At 43.8% G+C, this 19,030-nt stretch overlaps 1 protein-coding gene across 8 annotated transcripts in view; it reads right to left on the bottom strand.

Annotated features, from left to right (window-relative positions):
* Positions 1–19,030, bottom strand: part of LOC110536958 (zinc finger protein 462) — a 71,136-nt gene that overhangs the window by 27,179 nt on the left and 24,927 nt on the right. For all 8 annotated transcript variants that reach the window (XM_090191744.1, XM_036936915.2, XM_036936916.2 and 5 more), the window contains exons 2-4: positions 9,517–9,773; positions 3,960–9,292; positions 3,491–3,628 (exon numbers count right to left, since the gene is read on the bottom strand). In XM_090191744.1, coding sequence (XP_090047870.1) covers positions 3,491–3,628; positions 3,960–9,292; positions 9,517–9,742 — 5,697 coding nt within the window. In that variant the 5' untranslated portion in view covers positions 9,743–9,773. The remainder of the gene's footprint in view (positions 1–3,490; positions 3,629–3,959; positions 9,293–9,516; positions 9,774–19,030) is intronic.

Consider the following 19,030-nt stretch of genomic DNA (forward strand, 5'->3'; position numbering starts at 1 on the left):
GCAGTTAACAGGTCGTCCTGACTAATGTACTCCAAACTATTCATTCTACCAAACTAACCTTGCTTTAGGCTTTGGCTCACTGGGTTAACAGTCTCGTGGTGCGTACAGAACTTGAGATTGAGCCTAGTCAGTCACACCATCATGGTCGAATATGTTATTTGATTCCTGAATTTTATTTAAACCAATATTGCTAGCTGTGATTGAAGTTAATTTCGAATAACCTCCCTACTGGCATGGACATACTGTAGAGCAGGGATAGCCAACTAGATTCAGCCGCGGGCCTTTCTTTGTCGGAGTGGATGGTCAGGGGGTAGGAACATAATCATAAACATTTTTACACTGCAAATTGACCGCAACTAAGCCCAAAACTATATTGTATGTGAAAATAACAATTATTTCCTACCTTGACTACATTGATACACGATCGCATAAGTCTCTTTTTTTCATTTGTGGACATACTTGGGAACATATTTCCTAAATTAAACTAATGTCTTGCTGAATTCCTGCTCTTTTTTGACCAAATGTTAAAAAAAATAAAAAATGTATAAAAACTTTGCAAGCCAAGAACAAATCACTTGCAGGCCGGTTTTGGCCCGCGGGCCGCCCATTGCCTAGCCCTGCTGTAGTGAACAGTAAATTAGACATACCGTAGAGAACAGTAAATTAGACATACCGTAGAGAACAGTAAATTAGACATACCGTAGAGAACAGTAAATTAGACATACCGTAGAGAACAGTAAATTAGACATACCGTAGAGAACAGTAAATTAGACATACCGTAGAGAACAGTAAATTAGACATACCGTAGAGAACAGTAAATTAGACATACAGTAGAGAACAGTAAATTAGACATACCGTAGAGAACAGTAAATTAGACATACCGTAGAGAACAGTAAATTAGACATACCGTAGAGAACAGTAAATTAGACATACCGTAGAGAACAGTAAATTAGACATACCGTAGAGAACAGTAAATTAGACATACCGTAGAGAACAGTAAATTAGACATACCGTAGAGAACAGTAAATTAGACATACCGTAGAGAACAGTAAATTAGACATACCGTAGAGAACAGTAAATTAGACATACCGTAGAGAACAGTAAATTAGACATACCGTAGAGAACAGTAAATTAGACATACCGTAGAGAACAGTAAATTAGACATACCGTAGAGAACAGTAAATTAGACATACCGTAGAGAACAGTAAATTAGACATACCGTAGAGAACAGTAAATTAGACATACCGTAGAGAACAGTAAATTAGACATACCGTAGAGAACAGTAAATTAGACATACCGTAGAGAACAGTAAATTAGACATACCGTAGAGAACAGTAAATTAGACATACCGTAGAGAACAGTAAATTAGACATACCGTAGAGAACAGTAAATTAGACATACCGTAGAGAACAGTAAATTAGACATACCGTAGAGAACAGCAAAATGGTTTAGGTGTAAAAGTAGGGCTTTAAGAAACTGATTGGTTTTTCTAGTCAACGTTTAAAACGCCCTGTGAAAGTAGAGCCAATTCCCAAGGTCTACATAATGAACAACTAAATTCTTACTACTGCTGTTACCACTAACACTAACCAGGTCTTCTGTGTGGTTTCTTTAATCTGACAGTTGGTGATGGTTAAAGTAGGTTCTGTTTTTTAACAGACCTTCCTCATTATTAGCCAAAGAGGAGTAACTTTGCCCTCCTGTGACTGTAGTTGATTATGTGGACATTAACCTTAAAGACGCCACGACAGAGACCAGGCGACCAGAGATCACAGCCTGAGACATATTCAATGGCCCATTGAAAGAAAAAAAGTTTTTAAATGCTTTGCAACAGGAAACAGAAATGAGTATTTCTGACTGGGCAAGTCCATGTAGTCCCTCCCGGTTTCAGTCCGTTTTCCGTTGTTTGGCGCCTAATGAATAAGACCACGGTCTGTCCTGGTCTGCATGTCCCACTTCCTTGATCTGGGAAAGGCAGCACAAAGTGTTTTCTGTCCTAGGCCCCGTGCAAACTCTCCCTCTCTCTCTTGCTTTCTCACACTGACATGACGGCCAACAGACAACCAACGTGGCTTTTTATGGCCTACAGGAAGCTCACTATTTCTGCTCAAGGACCTGACCCCGCACTTCATAGGACCATAAATAAGATGGGCGTCCGCAGAGCTGGCCAGCCTTGCATCGTCAGCCTATTCTCACCCACCCTCTGGGAGAGCTAGGGGACAGGCCAGGGCCAATGTAAATGGCAAGAGATCTAGTACAAACTAGTACAGAACCATGTAATAGCCTAGATGTTCATATGAAACAAATATGCAGTGTAAATATTTGCTATAAGCTGTATTTCTCTGATTTGACTTTGTCTTCATATTCAAAATATTTCCACCACACTTAGTTGGGGGCAAATTTCCAGAGTGGTTTAGTTTAGTTTTCTAGTCCTAATAGTTGGTGCCATCATGGAGATGGCTTCTCTCGCTCTCTTTCTGACAGGACTTCAGCCATGCCATCTTCTGTATACAGCATTACAACGGCCTGGGGTGGCATGGCCCGCAGAATCAACCAGGCATTCATCTGGCTTCCTTTTTGGGTGAGGCTTTAAATCTTCAGGCCTGTCGTCCCTTTGCCAAGTCCCTGGCAAGCTCAGTGGAATACTAATGTCCAAGCGGTTATCCACTGCACTCAAAGTTATGGCTTCTTTTTCCCCTGCCTGCCCTGCAATGGAAGGGAGGGACTACCTCACTTGTTTTCTCCAGGGGAAGTTGACAGACTGTCTACCCAGGTGCCTGCCTGCCTGCCCTGCCACGGGAGGGAGGGACTACCTCACTTGTTTTTTCCAGGGGAAGGTGACACTGTCTACCTAGGTGCCTGCCTGCCCTGCAATGGGAGGGAGGGACTACCTCACTTGTTTTCTCCAGGGGAAGTTGACAGACTGTCTACCCAGGGGCCTCCGTTGCAATAAACAAAACTGAAAACAGAACCCTGCTGTCCCCTAAAAACCGACCTCAGCAGTGTGGGGGTTTCTGAGGGCTAGGAGTCAGAAGTCATGACGGACTCTGAACCAAAGAAAACGGGGGACACAGTGGCTTTTAGAGATACGTTTTAGGGGGATTTTAAATATTTAAAAAGCAGCTTCAGAAGTAACCTTTCAGTTTCAGCTGAGATCATGTTTTAATGAGAGGTAAAAGGGCTAAAATGTGTTATGGGATGAAAACACGCATAATAATAAATTATACTTCTATTTGTAAGAATGTATTTAACCATCTTAATGCACGTACATTAATAATATGCATATAAAGCATTTATATAAGCAATAAACCTACTAACTCTACAGTCAAAATGAACTAGTGACTGAATACTGATAAAAAAAATATATACTTAGAGCCTGCAGCTGCAGGTAGAAGGCATTATGATGCAGTTATAATTCACTGTAAGACTTGTCAAGAGTATGTGTGACACCCGTATGTTACCAAACCCTTGGCTATGTGATCATCATTACCTTGACATGGCCCTCCTTGACCTCCCCGTACTGGACGTGTTTCCTCAGGTGGTTACAGATGGCTCTGAGAGTGGGGTGGACCTCCACACAGAAGTTACACCTGTAGCCGATCGGAGCTTTGTCAGCATTGTTCACCAGCTAAAAGGCAGGGGTAACGGGGGGGGGGGGGGGGGGTCAGACAAAATTGTAAACAAGTTGCAATTATATTTTCTATTGCTGATGAAATTTCTTAAAATAATACTTAAACATTTCATATTCGTTATTCAATACTATGGGTAACATTGCTATTTTAGCCATCACATTTTAGACTAACAGTGAAATGCTTACTTACGAGTCCTTTTCCAACAATGCAGAGTTAAGATAAACGCTCCCTATAGTCTTGCTTATTATGCCTATCTCATTCGTCTCTGACCACAACTAGTATTTTACTGAGATGATAAATAACTTGTCCTTGAACTGTACAACTCACCTTCTCAGCCTTTGTCTCCGGTGGCTCAGATGCCTTCTGCTTGCTAAGGAGCTGCCTCCTCCTCTCCTGCCTCATCGCCCTCTTCTGGAACTCCTCGTTATGGTTCATCAGGTGAGTGCTGAGGAGAGGAAGGCCCAGGAATTTCAGCTCACAGTGGGCACACTGATAGAGCTCTGTCTCCGTCCCATCCTCCGTAAGGCTGGGGTGGATGACGAAGTCCCGCTTCAGGTCCTTGCCACTGTGATGGTCGTTGTAGTGCATGGAGAGCAGATCGACCGTGCTGAAGGATAGCTGGAAGCATTTTAGACACTTGAACGGCAGCCACTCGGCAACCTCTCCCTCTGGCTCGGGCTTCGGTTCAACCTCCACCACTTTGTTCACCTCTTCGATAGGTTCCGGTTCTTTGGCATAGAGTACAGTGAAGTAGCGTCCGAGTTTGCTGGAGTGTTGCCGTTTGGGGAAGACTCCTGGATGGCGTTTGATGTAGTGGGAGACTATGCTCTTCCTGCTGAAGGCCTGGAAAGCACAGAGCGAACACTTTCTCCTCTCCACGGCCAATCGTAACTCCTCAGTCAGCTCCGACCCTTCCGCCTCCGACGCCAAGGGCACCACCACTTTACTGGGCTTCTCCGTCAACGTCTTGGAGGCTGCCAGGCAATGTGTGTAGTAGGCATCAATGTCATGACGCTTCTGATAGTGAGCCGCCAGGCCTTTGCGAATGGGATTGGTGTACGAACAGAGAGCACACTTGAAGACATTGTTCTTGCCTTCCGGCTGAGCTCTGACATTGTTGTGTTTGATGCGGTAGTGTCGAGCTATGCCTTTTCTGGTCGAGCAGAAGTACTTGCAGAGCTGACACCTAAACACAGCATGGGCCTCTCCTTTGTTGATGGGGAACTGGGTGAGAGCGAGTTCGAATTCGCTGACCTCTTGTACCTCTGACGATAGACTCGTGGCACTGCATTCAGCCACCGGCTCATCTTTCACTGTGGAATATTGCATGTGGGGAGTCTTGAACATATCTGAAGCTGGCTGATTGTGATATTTCTCGTAGTGAATTTTCAGTTTCTCCAATGTCCCATGAGTGTAAGGGCACATTTTGCACCTGTACGCACCATAGCCCTGTCTTTGGGTTTTGCACTTGTCATCCACTTCAGTTATATCTTTAACCTGCTCTATATCATCTGAGAAGTCCTCCGCGGTGACCTTCACCAACGGATGCCTCTTCTGGTAATGAGTGAGAACTCCATGGATGCGTGAGTTCACATACGGACAGTGGCGGCACTTGTAAACCGAACTTGGATTGATATCAGCTTCCTGTGCGAAGTCAGCCGCCTTGACTTTCATGCCTGGGTGTTTCTTGCCATAGTGTGTCAGAAGTCCATGTAGGCTGTTATACTCAGACAGACATACAGTGCACTGGTACGGGCTGTTTGAGATAGAGCTGCTTGTGTGGGAGAGCCTGGGATGGTGTTGGAGGTGTTCTTGAGGTGGCGTAGGGATATCCTGTGAGCCTTCATCGTGCTCAGTCGGAAGAAAAGTGAAAGGTGGTCCTTTAGCCATCGACGGGTGGAGTGTCACTTGGGACCTTTGACCTTTGATGATGTCCAGTAGCACAGACTCATCCCCTTTGACAGCCCAGGGGTGGACAGCTTGGTAGTGGTTGGTGATATCCCAGATGGAACAAGCCTCGAAGGCACAATCTCTGCATTGGTAGTGCTTAGTGTCCCCAGCGTTCCCTCCCGGCTGGGAGGCAGTAGTATCAGGCCCTGCCCACAGCTTGCTGGCCATGTATGTGTAGTCAACGTTGTGCTCTGGGTGCCGTCTTTGGTAATGCAAGAGCAGCCCGTTGGGTTCTCCGTGGGAATAGATGCACCACTCACAGTGGTAACCAGCCTCCAGGATGCCATCTTGGTACGCCCAGTGTAAAATGGTCATGGCTGTGGCCTTCACAGTAGGATGATCCTTCTTCAGGTGCTTCTTCAAGGCATACACGTATGGAGATGTATAAGAGCAGTGCCTGCACTTCAAAGAGCGAAGGGTTTCGGAGGACGTCTCTATCTCAGCAGGAGCAGCAGGAGCAATGGCAGAGGCTGCAGTGCCTGACTGGCCCATCTGAGCTCGTTCTCGTTGACTGCGGACCACTGCAGTGTGCCGGCGTACAAGGTCAGCATTCGACTTTGCGTCCCTGTGCTTCTTTTGGTAGTGAATCAGCACTCCTTTTACAGTGCGGTTCCCATAGTCACAGTGCTGACAGAAGAAGAGCATCTCTGCTTCTCCCTTCTCTGTGCCAACCCTACCGTGGGAATTACTGGATCCATCGAATCCGTTGTTGTTGAACTGTTTGAGGAACTGCTTTGGAGGTGCAATCTGTAGCTCATCCATTAGTTTCATCAACCCAGGGGTGGGAGTGGCATGCTTGATGTATTTCGCTGTCACTTTTATTTCTGGATGTCTCTTTTGATAATGGACAAGAACACCCACAACAGAGCGGTTGCTGTAAACACAATGTTTACAGTAGTAGATCTCCTCATCCGTACCAAATGGCATTGTGGCGCTGGATGACTTCACAGGGGTGGGTATGTTGACATTGTAGGAAGAGCTGCCTGCTGACAGTGGCCTATCAACTGTGATAACCCTCATAGTTTTCTGAATGCGGAAATACGAGGCCTTCTGCTCTGGGTGCTTCTTCTGATAGTGAACTAGAACAGAGTGCATGTTAGGGCTAGCAAAGGAGCACACTTCACAGTCATACACCACAACGTTACCACCCTCTTTCAGGGCTTCCGTCTCTGCAGTTGTATCTTGCGTCTTTGCAGCATTTTTGTGGGCAGGACTGGATGAGGACTTGGGCGTGGAAGTGGAAGAGCTACAGGTGAAACTCTTGGGACCGGAGTTTAATATTTCTCTCAGAGTTTGAGATTCTGCACCCTTGTGTTGCTGTTCCACCACATAGCTTGAGAAGATCATAGCGTTGTTTATTTTAACTTCAGGGTGCATTCTTTGGTAATGGGGCATCAAGCTCCTGACGTTTGGACTTGTGTACGAACAGAAGCGGCACATGTACACCAGATCTGGCTGGTTGAAGTTCAGCACATTGCTGGCTTCTGGGTGGTGATCCATGTAGTGATCGTGAAGATCGTTGAAGTTGGTGTATTCGATGAAGCACTCCAGGCAACGGAAGACTGCGCTCTGATCCTCGGGGTCGAGGATGTATCTAAAGCTAAACTTGATATAAGGGTGCATTCTCTGGTAGTGGGTGCTTACACTGCGGGCTGACTTGTTGTGGTAGTCACAGTGCTTGCAATAGAAGCGTGCGACCCCAGAGACCTCTGAATAGTCCAGGTTCTCATGGAAAGAAGTGTCCCGGCTGTCTTGGCTGCTCTGGTCCTGGAAATCAGCTTTAGGATCAGCAGAGTCGTTGTCCTCATCCTCAGAGAGTGTCAGCGCAATGGGAATGTTTCTTAGCTTTGACGTAAGGGTTCTTTTTCTTTTCCCCACCCGGCCTTCGTAAAGCTTGTTGTAAACGTAGCCATGATTTTTACTATCGCTGTCATTCTCCTCCTTGTCTCTGCCCGCATCTTCATCAATGTTGAGCTCTCCTTCCTCTTCATCATCAATTTCTTCCAGATTAATCACCAGATCCTCCTGTTGTTGACTGATCTTACTCTGAAGGTTGTTGGCGATTTCATCAATCCTAGTTCTCTTTTTGACTGGAGACAGATCCAAAGGTAGGTCGTTGATGGACTTTCTTGCTGTTTTCCCAGTTAAGTGCTTTTTGGATCCAAGTCCAAGAATCGAAGTCTGGGTTTTTTGTACAAAGCTCTGAGAATTGGAGAGAGTTTCTAATTCAGTGTCCTGCTGCTCATTTGATGACTCCTCCAGAACGACAGCTTGCATTTCGTCACAGTAGGAGTGTTTGTGTTGCTGGTGGACCCTCAGACCTTTCAGGGTGGTGGTCGAGAAGCTACAAAGAGTACAACGGTGAGGGTTCTGCTGATTAAGGTCATTTAGCACACTGTTTAGCTTTTTCCCATTGACTTTGGAAGCAGCAACATTTCCTCCGTTCACTGGTTCTGGAGTCTCGTTCTGAGGACCTGGGCTTTCACTGGTCAAGTCCATGGTGTCCCAGTCTGAGGAGTGGCTTTGCTTGTGCGTGCCTAACTTGAGAGGGCTGGTGCAGATGAAGGGGCACACGTCACACTTGTACACTGTAGTCTTACCAGACAGGTGTATGTTTTCGATGTGACGGGAGATGCTTCTACGATGCATGGTGAGGAAAGAGCAGAAGGGACATTGGAACCTGTTCATGTACCTTCTGAACGGTATCCCTTTAGTCTCCAGCATCTTGTTATCCTCCTCAGACAGAAGCTGCTTAGCAGAATCACCGGCTGACAACGGGTCGGTGTATTTGGGGTCATCCTCGTCACCCAGTTCGTCGTCGTCTTCAGAGGTGCTCCTAGGGTCATCCAGCATGCCTGAATCCATCTCTATGGCAGAGTTGGAGACATCAGACATCACGAAGGTGGACCTTTCAGACAAAATGGAGGATCCTGTGCTGTTGGGCGCTACCGATTGGATCTGTGAATACTGATAGGGTGATATCCCAGAGGCGGTCTTGCTGAGCTTGAAAACTGAGCAGTTGGCTACTGAGGAGCCTTCATTAACACTCTGGTCATTGGAAACCATATTAGAGTTAGGAGGGCTTCTTGGGGAAGAGGGGGAATCCGATTTAGAAGAGCCTGCGCTTCCCTCTCCTTCTCCACCTGGGTGGATGGCTGAGATCCTTTTCGCCATGTTGTTGTTTTTCATCATGTTATCACACCATTCACCACGAAGAACCTGGTTCCCCCTGGACTTTCCCAGAGGTTTAACCATGGACTCCAAGATGCCATGGTCCACCACATCCTCTTCTAGTTCCTCACTGGGTTCCTCAGACGACAATGCCTCAGATTCTTCAACAGCCTCAGACGGAGATTCTGGGGGGTCCAGATGAAGTTTCCCTTTATGATACATCTTTTGGTGTTTCAGGATCCTGGCTTTGCGTGGAGACTTGTATGTACAATACTGGCAGGAGAACACTTTCCCAAGACTATCATGGATAAGGATGTTGTAGTTGGACTGTTTGGACGCCTGGGAGGCTGGTGAGCTCCCACCACTTAGTGTGGCTCCATGTACCTTCTTGGTGTGTTTACTCAAGAGAGATTTGGATCTAAAGTAACGGACACAGATCTTACACTGGAATAACTGGTTTGCTGACTTGTTGGACTGGTTTGTTGACTTGTTGTATGGCATTTGGTTCGAGCTGGAAAAGTCTGTTTCGAAGCAGTGGCCTGTGGGAAAGAAAGAAGAAAAAAAAGAGACCAGTGTAAAACTTGAATCAATCTTTCCGTTAATAATTATATGCATCTTTATATAAATATATAAAATATGTACGTATAAGAAATATAAATATGTAAAGTATAAATATGTAAAGTATAAGACATACCTATATCATTCATAATAATGAATCATAATCATTTGTCCATACACATCACAGTCGATGGAGTGCCCTTACCCGTTTCAGTTTGGGGAGATTCATTCTGCTCATCCTCCTCCTCCCCCTCTGTCTGGCTGGGGGAGTTAAGAGAGTCTGACCTGGACTGGCAGGGACTCCCGCCCCCCTCTCCGTCTCCGACGTCCGTGGGCTGCAGGAAGGCTGTGTGGACATCCTGGATGTGGGCCTTGAGGTCGTCATATGACTCAGCACGGAAGTCACAGCCATCGCATTGTAGCACCTCCATCGCTGAGGACTCCCTGGAAAATCAGGGAAACCTGGTAAAGGAAAAGCACAAGAGAAGAGAATGGGTGAGTAAGAAATTAAAGTGAAGGGGCGATGCCTCAGTCTCAGTCAAAAACATGTCACATTTAGGCCACATGGGTGGAAACACAAAAGTATTTAGGTCTAGCACCGGTGTAGGCTAAAACCCTGGTATAGAAATGAATGTAGGCTAAAACCCTGGGATAGAAATTAGTGTAGGCTAAAACCCTGGGATAGAAATTAGTGTAGGCTAAAACCCTGGGATAGAAATGCAACAGTAGAGACATTTTAGAGAAGGCAAGACAAGATAATTGGTCAGTTTCTGCCTCGGTCTCACACGTCAACATTAGAGACATCTACAGACGGCTGGATTCTTCAGCTCTGACATCACTGCAGCGCATACTAAGAAGATCTGTTGTTGTTGTTGTTGCATGGTTCCAAGAACAATGGGCAATCTGAGGAGGGATTACTGAGTTGATTTGTTCCATTTTTATTACCTTGGGATAAACTACAGCTGGAGAGCAGCGTCATCAGGATGCGTCCCAAATAGTACCCTATTCCTGATATGACGCACTACATTTGACCAGGGCACTATGGGCGGTGGTCAAAAGTAGAGCGCTAAAAAAGGGACTAGGGTACTATTTGGGACGCATAACCGTCAGACTGCGTCCCAATATTTACATCACACACACACACAGACAATTCCCTCAGATTGCATCAAGTCCCTCCCAAATAAGACTTAAATCAATCCACACAGAGAGAAAGATAAAGCTTTGTGGCCGCAGTGCTATTCTGTTCCATGATGAAACACACAACTGATGTAACTGATAATGGTCAGTGCTATCTGGTATCCTTGGGACGTCCCTACCCTAATCCTTAACCCCTACCCTAACATTAACCATAATCCTTACCGTAAACATTTTAAACGGGGTAGAGAAGTCCCAAGGTTCACGGATAGCGAGGACCAACTGATAATAACCTGTCACCTCTGACCTCGACATTCTAACTAACCAATGGCATTGCTTGTTGGTCAAACTGACTTGCTGCACATAAATACACCGATATGCCATTCATTGACATTTCTCTGTTTCAAATAGACAGTTTTCAATGTAGACCAATGCCACATAAACACACACTGGTGTGTATTGTTATGATACAAACATAAATCCCCAACTTGTGGACAGACTAGTCCCAAGAGGAATAAAGTACTACACAGTGTGGCAAAAAACACACAATTCCAAATGTAACCTGCTTCCCATTCTAAAACATGTTTCCAAAACTATGGATGGTAAACGCATACATACATAGGTAAAATGGCACAGGGCAGTTTTTAGAGCGTCACAAAAGACAATCCTAATTAGCCATCTCTGTCTACAGTCCGTGTCAGTTAAAAAGCAAAGAACACAGAGAGTGAAACATGAGTGGGGCATAAAATGGCTGTTTATGTGGCAGTTATGACAGCTATTTCATCAAAAGGGCTTTCGCCTCTTGTCCAAACTTCTTTGTGTGATGACACACAGAGAGACACACGGCATTACCTTGAAATGTAACTCATGAACATTCAAACTCGTCACAGCGTGATGGGCACTCTCTTTTTTTTTTTATATATTATTAACACTTTCTAAATGAAGGCTGAACTAAAACACCAGGCCTAATTCTGCAGAAAGCAGAACAGGCCATATTTAATACATTTGCCACAGGTCATCTGTGCTGTGCATTCGTCTAGACCAAGGACATTAATATTTGCATGTATTCAAAGAGGATTATTGCTTCCCTCTACTATCACAGTGTAGCCCAGTGAAATATGCATCGTATTGTATAATCCTTTGTTCTTGGCAGAACAATCATAACATAGCATTCTGGGGGTTATTTATTGGTAAGGTGTCTATAGAATTTGACCAGCCCTTATGGCAACAGTCTATACAACCAGCACTAGTTCCTATTCAAATATATACTGTTCAGAAAAGTAGAAGGTAGGAAGAAGAGCACTAAAAAGCTGTTGACTTTAGAAAGCCTCTGTTATTCGACTCCCTGGCCCTATCTTACAGAGCCATCCACCAGCATTCCTGTCCTAGGAGGATCTTTGCAATACCACCACAAGGCCAATATATATCCTGTTTATCCGAAGCTCCTGCACCTGTGGCAAAATGGTGGCAAGTAAATGTCAATTTGAGTTTGAGCACAAACTCTTCCTTTACCTGGTCCTGTAAACATACACCATAGTAGCAACAAAATAACAGGTTGAACAGTGTATCCTGGTGCAGAGCTCCAATGACACAGTGACTTCTCCTCTCCTATGGCTAACTGTGGTAGAAGGGGACATTATTTTCAGTCATCTGTCCATTTGTTTTGGTATTGCCCCTATGTAGCTTATTTTTGGCTGCAGGTTCAGCTGACCTCTGGTATGAAACCATGGCAGTTAACGTCCGTCCAGTAACCAACCAATCTCCACTGGAACAGCCCCTGCAGCCTGCCAGTGGGTACCGAGAAGCCAGTTCCTGCTCCCTCATTGTTGTCCAGGGTCAGGTTGCCACCCTGATCTGTGGCAGCTCTCTCGTCGGAACTCAGAACATGGAATACAAAACAAAGATGCATTCTAATGCCAGGATCCTTGACATGGATATCAAGAACGTTCCTGCTACTATCTCCCTTGGTGTCAGTTTAGTGACTCCATGCCAGCCACACCAAGTTAATGGACGGTATTTGTAATGCTTTTATCTGCTCTGTCGGCGCTCTGACAGTCAGGCACTGAGCTGTGCAGCAGATCCTTTGAGCTTCAAGGGCAGCCATTTTAGGAGCCAGCCAGCTATGTGTGCTTAGGTGTTCAGCCAGTGCTCTCACTGCACAACATGGCTCCACAGATCAGATCCTCCTCACAGAGGCTGCATCCCAAATGGCTCCCTATTCACTACGTTTGACCAGATCCCTATGGGGCCCTGGTCAAAATGGGTCTCTGGTCAAACGATAGGGCTCTGGTCAAATGTAGTGGACTATATAGAGAATAGGGTGCCATTTGTGACGGGTCCTGAGACAGCCCAGACAGTCACTTGAGAGCTGCTGACAGAAATCTATCTGCCAGATGTACTGTGTCTCAAGTCCTTCAGCCTGCCTGCCTTGCCTGCAATGTAGCTCAGCAAAACCACCTCGCACTTGCCAGCCTTCCTGACTTAGCTCTTTCATTCATTGATGACAATACATTTATTGGAGACAAAAAAAATGACTTTAAAAATAACCAAATAATTAAGAGGGTCAGGACTTTGGAATGACACCACACCAGCTTCTTTAAAACAAATTGGGAAGAGAAAAAATATTTTGAAATTGCCAACTAAGCCCCACAAGGAGGTCTTAACATGTCTGAACTTCTTTTTTTCAGAGCTCGGAGAAACATCTGCAGTCTTTGGCTTGAAGAGCCAGAGAAGAGGGTTGGAGAGTAGAGGTCGACCGATTAATCGGAATGGCCGAATCATTAGGGCCGATTTCAAGTTTTCATAACAATCGGAAATCAGTATTTGTGGGCGCCGATTTGCAGATTATTATTATTTTTTATTTTTTACACCTTTATTTAACTAGGCAAGTCAGTTAAGAACACATTCTTATTTTCATTGACGACCTAGGAACGGTGGGTTAACTGCCTCATTCAGGGGCAGAACGACAGATTTTCCTCTTGTCAGCTAGTGGGATCCAACCTTGCAACTTTACAGTTAACTAGTCCAACGCCATAACGACCTGCCTCTCTCTCGTTGCACTCCACAAGGACACTGCCTGTTACGCGAATGCAGTAAGCCAAAGTAAGTTGCTAGCTACCATTAAACTTATCTTATAAAAAACAATCAATCACAATCACTAGTTAACTACACATGGTTGATGATATTACTAGATATTATCTAGCGTGTTCTGCGTTGCATATAATCTGACTGAGCATACAAGCATACAAGTATCTAAGTATCTGACTGAGCAGTGGTAGGCAGAAGCAGGCTCGTAAACATTAAATCAAACAGCACTTTCGTGCGTTTTGCCAGCAGCTCTACGTTGTGCGTCAAGCATTGCGCTGTTTATGACTTCAAGCCTATCAACTCCCGAGATGAGGCTGGTGTAACCGAAGTGAAATGGCTAGCTAGTTAGAGCACGCTAATAGCGTTTCAAACGTCACTCGCTCTGAGCCTTCTAGTAGTTGTTCCCCTTGCTCTGCATGGGTAATGCTGCTTCGATGGTGGCTGTTGTCGTTGTGTTGCTGGTTCGACCCCAGGGAGGAGCGAGGAGAGGGACGGAAGCAATACTTTTACACTGGCAAAACTAAAGTGCCTATAAGAACATCTAATAGTCAAAGGTTAATGAAATACAAATGGTATAGAGGGAAATAGTCCTATAATTCCGATAATAACTTCAACCTAAAACTTCTTACCTGGGAATATTGAAGAATCATGTTAAAAGGAACCACCAGCTTTCATATGTTCTGAGCAAGGAACTGAAATGTTAGCTTTCTTACATAGCACATATTGCACTTTTACTTTCTTCTCCAACACTTTGTTTTTGCATTATTTAAACCAAATTGAACATGTTTCATAATTTACTTGAGGCTAAATTGATTTTATTGATGTATTATATTAAGTTAAAATAAGTGTTCATTCAGTATTGTTGTAATTGTCATTATTACAAATCAAATTTTAAAAAATTGTCAGATTATTCGGTATCGGCTTTATTGGTCCTCCAATAATCGGTATCGGAAAATCATAATCGGTCGACCTCTAGTGGAGAGGAGTGAGGAAGAGAGGGGAGGACGAGAGGAGAGGAAGATGGGAGAGGAAGATGGGAGGAAGAGAGGAGTGAGGAAAGAAGGGAGGAAGATAGGGAAAACAGGCCAGCATGACCCTGCCACCTGACTCTGCTCCCCAAATTCCAAAGTCTACTGACATTTGTTAATCACCAACCAGTCTCTCTGCATCGGCGAGGCCTGCCAGCAGTCACACCCTCTACTCAAACTGGGCCCGGCCTGGCGGCAGCAGCTGCCCTGTCTGAAAGAGGGCCTTTGAATAAGCCAGCATTAAGCTGATTAAGAGTACAGAGGTTTTGTTCTTAACCGTTGGTCGGTCTGGTCTCAACCAATCCACCATCTCATGCAGTATACAGGAGAGGCAGGCAAGGGAAGATGCAGATTAAATTATGTGGCCACATTTAACTGATAACACACTACAGACATGTTATGGAGGTGTAGAGATCCTCAATTATTAATCCTGGATTGATTGAGAACGTTATTGATTATTATGTTGTGTCATCTCTCATGGACATCAATCTATTGTTGTCCATGAGAGATGACACAACACAAGAGATTAATAAATTATCATTCAATATTTGAAAAGGCTTACAAATAACAAACATACAACCAAATTGACAGAAACCAGATCTCTGACACTTCATCTAGAAGCTCTCTGACACTTCATCTGGAATATCTCTCCAACAAATCTAACACTTCATCTAGAAGCTCTCTCCAACAAATCTCTGACACTTCATCTAGAAGCTCTCTCCAACAAATCTGACACTTCATCTAGAAGCTCTCTGACACTTCATCTAGAAGCTCTCTGACACTTCATCTAGAAGCTCTCTGACACTTCATCTAGAAGCTCTCTGACACTTCATCTAGAAGCTCTCTGACACTTCATCTAGGATATATGTCACTTCATCTAGAAGCTCTCTGACACTTCATCTAGAAGCTCTCTGACACTTCATCTAGGATATCTGTCACTTCATCTAGAAGCTCTCTGACACTTCATCTAGGATATATGTCACTTCATCTAGAAGCTCTCTGACACTTCATCTAGGATATCTGTCACTTCATCTAGAAGCTCTCTGACACTTCATCTAGGATATATGTCACTTCATCTAGAAGCTCTCTGACACTTCATCTAGGATATATGTCACTTCATCTAGAAGCTCTCTCCAACAAATCTCTGACACTTCATCTAGAAGCTCTCTGACACTTCATCTAGAAGCTCTCTGACACTTCATCTAGAAGCTCTCTGACACTTCATCTAGGATATATGTCACTTCATCTAGAAGCTCTCTGACACTTCATCTAGAAGCTCTCTGACACTTCATCTAGGATATCTGTCACTTCATCTAGAAGCTCTCTGACACTTCATCTAGAAGCTCTCTGACACCTCATCTAGAAGATCTCTGACACTTCATCTAGGATATATGTCACTTCATCTAGAAGCTCTCTGACACTTCATCTAGAAGCTCTCTGACACTTCATCTAGAAGCTCTCTGACACTTCATCTAGAAGCTCTCTGACACTTCATCTAGAAGCTCTCTGACACTTCATCTAGAAGCTCTCTGACACTTCATCTAGAAGCTCTCTGACACCTCATCTAGAAGATCTCTGACACTTCATCTAGGATATATGTCACTTCATCTAGAAGCTCTCTGACACTTCATCTAGAAGCTCTCTGACACTTCATCTAGAAGCTCTCTGACACTTCATCTAGGATATATGTCACTTCATCTAGAAGCTCTCTGACACTTCATCTAGGATATCTGTCACTTCATCTAGAAGCTCTCTGACACTTCATCTAGGATATATGTCACTTCATCTAGAAGCTCTCTGACACTTCATCTAGGATATATGTCACTTCATCTAGAAGCTCTCTGACACTTCATCTAGGATATATGTCACTTCATCTAAAAGCTCTCTGACACTTCATCTAGGATATATGTCACTTCATCTAGAAGCTCTCTCCAACAAATCTCTGACACTTCATCTAGAAGCTCTCTGACACTTCATCTAGGATATCTGTCACTTCATCTAGAAGATCTGACACTTCATCTAGGATATATGTCACTTCATCTAGAAGCTCTCTGACACTTCATCTAGGATATCTGTCACTTCATCTAGAAGATCTGACACTTCATCTAGAAGCTCTCTGACACTTCATCTAGCATATCTGTCACTTCATCTAGAAGCTCTCTGACACTTCATCTAGGATATATGTCACTTCATCTAGAAGTTCTCTCCAACAAATCTCTGACACTTCATCTAGAAGCTCTCTGACACTTCATCTAGGATATATGTCACTTCATCTAGAAGCTCTCTGACACTTCATCTAGGATATATGTCACTTCATCTAGAAGCTCTCTGACACTTCATCTAGGATATATGTCACTTCATCTAGAAGCTCTCTGACACTTCATCTAGGATATATGTCACTTCATCTAGAAGCTCTCTCCAACAAATATCTGACACTTCATCTAGAAGATCTCTGACACTTCATCTAGGATATCTGTCACTTCATCTAGAAGCTCTCTGACACTTCATCTAGGATATATGTCACTTCATCTAGAAGATCTCTGACACTTCATCTAGGATATATGTCACTTCATCTAGAAGCTCTCTGACACTTCATCTAGGACATATGTCACTTCATCTAGAAGCTCTCTCCAACAAATCTCTGACACTTCATCTAGAAGCTCTCTGACACTTCATCTAGGATATCTGTCACTTCATCTAGAAGCTCTCTGACACTTCATCTAAGATATCTGTCACTTCATCTAGAAGCTCTCTGACACTTCATCTAGGATATATGTCACTTCATCTAGAAGATCTCTGACACTTCATCTAGGATATATGTCACTTCATCTAGAAGCTCTCTGACACTTCATCTAGGATATATGTCACTTCATCTAGAAGATCTCTGACACTTCATCTAGGATATATGTCACTTCATCTAGAAGCTCTCTGACACTTCATCTAGGATATATGTCACTTCATCTAGAAGCTCTCTCCAACAAATATCTGACACTTCATCTAGAAGATCTCTGACACTTCATCTAGGATATCTGTCACTTCATCTAGAAGCTCTCTGACACTTCATCTAGGATATATGTCACTTCATCTAGAAGATCTCTGACACTTCATCTAGGATATATGTCACTTCATCTAGAAGCTCTCTGACACTTCATCTAGGACATATGTCACTTCATCTAGAAGCTCTCTCCAACAAATCTCTGACACTTCATCTAGAAGCTCTCTGACACTTCATCTAGGATATCTGTCACTTCATCTAGAAGCTCTCTGACACTTCATCTAAGATATCTGTCACTTCATCTAGAAGCTCTCTGACACTTCATCTAGGATATATGTCACTTCATCTAGAAGATCTCTGACACTTCATCTAGGATATATGTCACTTCATCTAGAAGCTCTCTGACACTTCATCTAGGATATATGTCACTTCATCTAGAAGATCTCTGACACTTCATCTAGGATATATGTCACTTCATCTAGAAGATCTCTGACACTTCATCTAGGATATATGTCACTTCATCTAGAAGCTCTCTGACACTTCATCTAGGATATATGTCACTTCATCTAGAAGCTCTCTGACACTTCATCTAGAAGCTCTCTGACACTTCATCTAGGATATCTGTCACTTCATCTAGAAGCTCTCTGACACTTCATCTAGGATATCTGTCACTTCATCTAGAAGCTCTCTGACACTTCATCTAGGATATATGTCACTTCATCTAGAAGCTCTCTGACACTTCATCTAGGATATATGTCACTTCATCTAGAAGCTCTCTCCAACAAATCTCTGACACTTCATCTAGAAGCTCTCTGACACTTCATCTAGAAGCTCTCTGACACTTCATCTAGGATATCTGTCACTTCATCTAGAAGCTCTCTCCAACAAATCTCTGACACTTCACCTAGAAGCTCTCTGACACTTCATCTAGAAGCTCTCTGACACTTCATCTAGGATATCTGTCACTTCATCTAGAAGATCTGACACTTCATCTAGGATATCTGTCACTTCATCTAGAAGCTATCTCCAACAAATCTCTGACACTTCATCTAGGATATCTGTCACTTCATCTAGAAGATCTCTGACACTTCCTCTAGAAGCTCTCTCCCAAAAATCTCGGACACTTCATGTAAAAGCACTCTCCCACAGCTCTCTGTCACTGCCTCTAGAAGATCTCTCCCACAGCTGCCACTTTATCTATGTCAACATTGTACAGATCCAGATTCTTCAGAACATCATATGGGTTCATATGTTAAGGTAATTGTCATATATTCAAAATATAACTTTCAGAATGAATATGGTACAATGAAGACTAGGCAATGTCAACAAAAAACAAGATTTAGACTTTGAGCTTCAGGCTTATTACTTCTGACCTTATGAATCAAATATTTATATATTCAACCCATGGCTTTCAGAATGAATATGGAAAAAACAAGACTACCACTAGACAGCTTCAGACTTCAGACCTAACGGTT

The sequence above is a fragment of the Oncorhynchus mykiss genome, chromosome 12, assembly GCF_057628025.1.
Source record: "Oncorhynchus mykiss isolate SJ-2025 chromosome 12, ASM5762802v1, whole genome shotgun sequence".
NCBI lineage: Eukaryota > Metazoa > Chordata > Actinopteri > Salmoniformes > Salmonidae > Oncorhynchus > Oncorhynchus mykiss.